The sequence below is a fragment of the Suricata suricatta genome, chromosome 14 (assembly GCF_006229205.1).
Source record: "Suricata suricatta isolate VVHF042 chromosome 14, meerkat_22Aug2017_6uvM2_HiC, whole genome shotgun sequence".
NCBI classification, from domain to species: domain Eukaryota; kingdom Metazoa; phylum Chordata; class Mammalia; order Carnivora; family Herpestidae; genus Suricata; species Suricata suricatta.
In genome coordinates, this window is record NC_043713.1 from 75,627,422 (window position 1) to 75,633,421 (window position 6,000).

At 45.0% G+C, this 6,000-nt stretch overlaps 1 protein-coding gene across 6 annotated transcripts in view; it reads left to right on the forward strand.

Moving 5' to 3' along the window:
* The window catches only part of TAOK3 (TAO kinase 3), a 172,361-nt gene that overhangs the window by 150,070 nt on the left and 16,291 nt on the right, over positions 1-6,000 (forward strand). For all 6 annotated transcript variants that reach the window (XM_029921769.1, XM_029921770.1, XM_029921765.1 and 3 more), the window contains 2 exons: positions 488-616; positions 5,261-5,464. In XM_029921769.1, coding sequence (XP_029777629.1) covers positions 488-616; positions 5,261-5,464 — 333 coding nt within the window. The remainder of the gene's footprint in view (positions 1-487; positions 617-5,260; positions 5,465-6,000) is intronic.

Sequence of the window (6,000 nt, forward strand, 5' to 3'; positions counted from 1 at the left end):
ACAGGTGCCTAAGAAAGCAAAATGTTATTAGCTTTGCCTGTTACACGAGAGATGACCGGGAAATCTAAAGGTTGAAATAATCAGTCTGAGTTAGGTTCTTGGAATAAAACTGGCCAGTCATAGTTATTTATCCATTTTTATAATGTAACCTGTGGGCTACCTACAATACAAAAAAAAAAAAAAAACCCTTTTATTATAATCCTTAGTTCACTTTTCATTCCATGTATTTTGTGTGTGTTCAATAAAATGTGTTTATGGTTTACCTTCATATTTTCCCCATAATTTAGAATATGTTTCTCTATGGTAAAAATTCCAATTTTTTTTAAGATACAAGAAAACCAGAGCATTATTTATTTTGTTCTTTATTATTTGTTCAAAAACATTATATTATTCAGCATTTATGGACTTTTCATGCATTGGAGAAAATAGACAACTGAATTCTGTGTGAAGAACAATTTATCCTAGATTTTATATGTCATTTTATCAGGCAAAGGTAGCTGCAGCAGATGAAAAGAAGTTCCAGCAACAGATCTTGGCCCAGCAGAAGAAAGATTTGACAACTTTCTTGGAAAGTCAGAAGAAGCAGTATAAGATTTGTAAGGAAAAAATAAAAGAGGTAAGAGTACCAATAATTGTCATCACCAAGTTGCTGTTAGAATGGTTGGAACTTAAGGGCCACCTGGCTGGCTCAGTCAGTGGAGTATGTGATTCTTGATCTCTGGGTTATAAATTCTAGCCCCATGTTGGGTGTAGGGCTTACTTAAAAATAAAAGCGTTAAAAAAAAAAAAATGACTGAAACTTAAAATTGATTAATCTTACATTGTGACCAATCGTCTAAATTATTGATTCTTTTCTTAATATTTATTTATTTTCGAGAGAGAGAGAGAGACAAAGTGTGAGCAGGGAAGGGGCAGAGAGAGAGGGAGCCACAAAATCCGAAGCAGCTCCAGGCTTTACACTGCCCATTGCGGGGCTCGAACTCACAGACCACGAGATCATGACCTGAGCCGACGTCAGACACTTAACTGACTGAGCCACCCAGGTGCCCCTGATCCTCAAACTTTATATCACCTGAAGTATTTATTAAAACAGATTGCTAACTCACTCCTAGATTTTCTGATTCACTGAGTCTGGGTGGAATTCGGGGTGTACATCTCTAACAAGTTGCCAAGTGATGCTGATGCTGCTAGTCTAGGAATCAGATGTGGGTTTTTTTTTTTTAATGTTTATTTATTTTTGAGAGAGAGAGAGAGTGTGTGTGTGTGTGTGTACAAGCAGGGGAAGGGCAGAGAGAGAGAGAGAGAGAGAGAGAGAGAGAGTGTGTGTGTGTGTACAAGCAGGGGAGGGGCAGAGAGAGAGAGAGAGAGAGAGTGTGTCTGTGTGTGTCTGTGTGTGTGTACAAGCAGGGGAAGGGCAGAGAGAGAGAGAGACAGAATCTGAAGCAGGCTCCAGGCTTCGAGCTGTCAGCACAGAGCCCGGCATAGGGCTCAAACCCACAAACCCTGAGATCATGACCTGAGCCGAAGTCGGACGCCTGACCATCTGCGCCGCCCGGGCGCCGCCAAGCACCAGACTCTCAGCACCACTGGTCTGACTCTAAGCCGGTCCTGCCTGCTTCCCATTGATTCTTCAGCCGCTTCAGCCAGAGTGATCTTTTCTAACCATGAGTCTCATCATATCCCCTCATGATTTTAACTTTTGTTGGCTTCCCATTGCTCTTAGGATAGATCAAAATACTAGAAATCCTTACGTGATCTGCCACCAGGGTCACCTCACACCACTGCTTCCCCACCTCTTTTCTCTACGCCTGACTCTTCGCTGCTCCTGCCGCAAGGGTCGCCTTTTGGTTCTTCAGATACATCAGGTTCCACTTTTCTCCAAGGTCTTTAGAGAAGACTGAGTCTTCCACCGGGATGGTCTCTCCACCCCCACCCTCAACCCCCAGACTTTCCCTCCGCTGTTAATTCATGCTCCCCCTCCTTGTAAGACTTAGGATTGTCTATTAGTGCCTTAACTTAAACATCATTTCCCCAGGGAAGCCTTCCCTGACTTCCTCAACCAAGACAGGTGCCTCTGGTTTCATAACACAGGTTTTCAATTGTCCTTTTTCTTCCCCCCATGATTGTATCGCTGCACCTGGTACACGTGAACCTCTGATAAATGAATGATTGATTCTTGGAAGTTTGGTTGCGGGCCACTAGTGGACCTGGAGAGTCCTCCTGGGGAAATGCAATTTGATCTGGAAGCTCACATTTCTTCAGTTCTCCCTAGACTTTCCTTCTCGTAAGACTTAGGATTTCTGATTTCTAGACCACTAGTGTATTAAGGTTTAATAAAATTCAATATGGGACATTTTTTCAGGACGTGATATTATTTATTTGAGTTCATCGTCTCTGTTAACAAAGGTCCTCTCCAATTTTTTTTTTTTAATTAGGAAGTGAAAGCAAGTGGATGGGGGTGAGTCTCAGCATCCTTAGTCCTGCCCAGATGAGCCACTGGTGATTGTTGGGACTGACAGAAATTTGTATTTCATCCCCGCTGCCTAATTGGGAAAAATCTCTGACACCACAAGGTCTAGAAAACCAGGCTGTAGGGAGAAACACCCCATCTAAGAAGGTTCATATTCTGTCCGTTTTCTCTGAGTTATTGCTCGAGCCTAATTATTACATCATAAAGGAAAGATGTTGCTGGATTGCAGAAATAACATTGATTTTTCACTACGAAATTTTGAATTGTTATCATTTGCAGTTATTTCTGATTTCTAAGACCATGCCTTTACTTGCACTCTGCGGCCACGCCTTGTGACTGCAGCCACCATTTTGAACTTTTCTAACACTAAGGTATTTAGAGATTGCATGAACTCAGCCTGTAGAAGGTTCTCCCACAGAACAGCATTCGAGAACCCTCGCTCAGTCCTCAGGCATAGGCTATTTTTGGTACTCAAATTTATGAGTGCAGGAAACCACAGGCCTAAACTTATAAGTCTTTCAACATGCTCATGAAGAAAAACAAGCCTCAACTCAGTTTGAGATAGCCTCAGTAAGCCTTTCTGTGCAAAGCTAATCCTCCTCTTCACGAAGTAAAGCTTAGTTCTGACTGGTTAAGGCGGCCCGTATATTTAGATACAAATGTATTAAAGGTATTGCCCTTGGGTGACAGGACAATCTCCATTATCCTCACAGCTTGATAGACAATGGGCCTGCGGGCAATACAGGATGATAGATGGTTGGGAGAGAATTTATTCTTGATTTTAGAGTAAGGTTTGTGTTTGCTTTTGTTTTCTTGTTTTTGAGAGAGAGAGAGAGAGCATGCCCGAGCCAGCCAAAGAGCAAGCACGGTGGGGGAGGGGCTGAGGGAGAGAATTCCCAGCTGACCCAGGACTCAATCCCACCACGTGACGTGATGACCTGAGCCAAACTCAAGAGTCAGTGCCCAACCCACTGAGCCAGGCAGGCGCCCCCGGAGTGCATTTTTCTGGCCACACTTGAATTCGGGCGTGCAGTGTAGTGGGTAATAATGTCAAGCCTCGTAGTGGAGTCATGGCATCAAGGTGAGTCACCCGGCCTTCCTGTCGGGATCCCAGTTTACTCCGTGCTCAAAACAGCTTTCTCCCTTGTTGACTCTGCTATTTCACTGGCACAGGAAAGCTGAAAATTGATTTACAAGAACCTTTTGGCTAAGTGCAAAAACACTCTAAGAAGTGGGGATGCCCATATCACAAAACATTAGGGAAAATAGATATTAACATTTAAAGGAGATTTTCACTGAGTGGTTAACCGAGTCTTATACGTCAGGCTTGTCAGTGTGGACAGTATGAACAAGACGAGTGTACTGTGCTTTCTCTAAAAATGGTCTTCTGACTTCCTCCATAGAGTAAAGTAACATCTTCTTAGGTGTTCCGATTCCTGCTTTCTTCTCTTTACCCTCTACTACCAAATAAAGGATACTTTTTCCAGGGCTGCCTGGGTGGCTGAGTTGGTTAAGCATCTGACTTTGGCTCAAGTCATAATCTTCCAGTGCGTGGGGTCAAGCCTTGCATTGGGCTCTGCCCTGACAGTGCACAGCCTGCCTGGGATTCTCTGTCTCTTCCTCTCTATCCCTCTCCTGTGCATGCATTTGTGCTCTCTCTCAAAATAAAAAAAAAAAATAAAAAGAATGCTTTCTGAAACCCAAACCAGTGACATTTGCAGAGTTACCTCCTGTCTGTGAAATCTGTCCGCTTCTCCCAGCCTTGTCTTCACTCTTTCTCCATGTGGCAGCAAGTAATCTTTTTGAGCTGGATCTCATCCTGTCATTCCCACATGGATAACATTCTTTTCTCCTGTGCTACAGATCAGTGTCCTTAACGTGGCCTGCACGGCCTCTGATGGTCCTGCTTCAGCTCCTGTCACACTGCACCCACCGCCCTGGGCCTGCTCCCCGTTCCTCAGTTGCACCACGTTTCAAATAACCCGCGCAGTTTAGCACATGCTCTTTCCTCCACCCAGAGTTTTCTCCCCTTTTCTTTTTCGCTGGCTAGCCCCTGCACGGTTTTCAAATTTCAGCTTAGTTGTTACCGAGATCAAATATATGCTTTAAAAAAAATGTTAATGTTTATTTTTTTTGAGAGCGAGAGATGGAGACAGAGTGTGACTCAGGGAGGAACAGTGAAAGGGGAGGGGCAGAGAGAGAGAGGGAGACACAGAACCGGAAGCAGGCTCAGAGCCTGACACGGAACTTGAACCCACAAACCATGAGATCGTGACCTGGGCAGAAGTCGGACACTCAACCGCCTGAGCCCCCCAGGCGCCCCTCAAACATGTTCCTTTACACATCCTTGTGGAACCCGGTACTCCACCCTCACAGAGGCTTCGGCCGTCGTTTTCAGTCCACTGCTCTGGTTCCTTGAGGAACGACTGGCCCCAGACTGTGAAGCCCCGTGATGGTGGTTATCGTGTCCTTTTGCTCACCATCGTACCCTTGCGCCTTGCACAGTGCCTATCACATGATAAGAAGCCCATGAGTGCATGTCGATTGAATGAGCGAGCCAGTTGTTGCCCCGGGTGAGAAGCCAGACACGGGGAAATTAGCAAGCCTCCCTGGCACTTAGTAATAAGTACCCAAAAGTTGGGAGGGAGGGATTACAGCACCCAGCCTTCCTGTCCTTATTCTCAGCTGCTCTCCCAGTAATTTCATCGACCATCGCAATAAACTACTAGTTCCTTTGCTTGATGAGACCAGCACGTTGTTTTTCTTTTCTTTTCGTTTTCCTTTGTGAAGGAGATGAACGAGGACCATAGCACACCCAAGAAAGAAAAGCAAGAGCGGATATCCAAGCATAAAGAGAACTTGCAGCACACACAGGCTGAAGAGGAGGCCCACCTTCTCACCCAGCAGAGACTGTACTATGACAAAAACTGTCGTTTCTTCAAGCGGAAAATCATGATCAAGCGGCATGAGGTGGAGCAGCAGAACATTCGGGAGGTATTTGTCATGCTCCTAGCTGTCGTTGCCAACTGACGAGACTGTGAGCTTTGGGAGGGTCATGACTGTCTGTCCGTCCTTATATCCTTCACACTTAGAGTCTTTTTTTTTTTTTTAATGTTTCTTTAGTTTTGGGAGAGAGACAGAGTGCCAGTGGGGGGAGGGACAGAGAGACAGGGAGACACAGAATCCGAAGCAGGCTGCAGGCTCTGAGCTGTCAGCACAGAGCCCGATGTGGGGCTCGAACCTACCAACTGCAAGATCATGACCTGAGCCAAAGTCAGACACTTTCCCGACTGAGCCACCCGGGTGCCCCACGCTTACAGTCTTTAGTACCATGCCTGACCCAAAGCAGGTATGCAAAAGTGGTCAGGGAATGAACTCACCACTGAGGAGAAGAAATCCATTTACAGAACGAGGAATCAGTATTTCCCAAATAAATGTAACAGAATTTTATTGAACACCTATTATAAACTGTATTATACAGTGGGGAATCAAAAGAACTAAGATAGAGAATTTCTGCTTTCAGCCTGCTT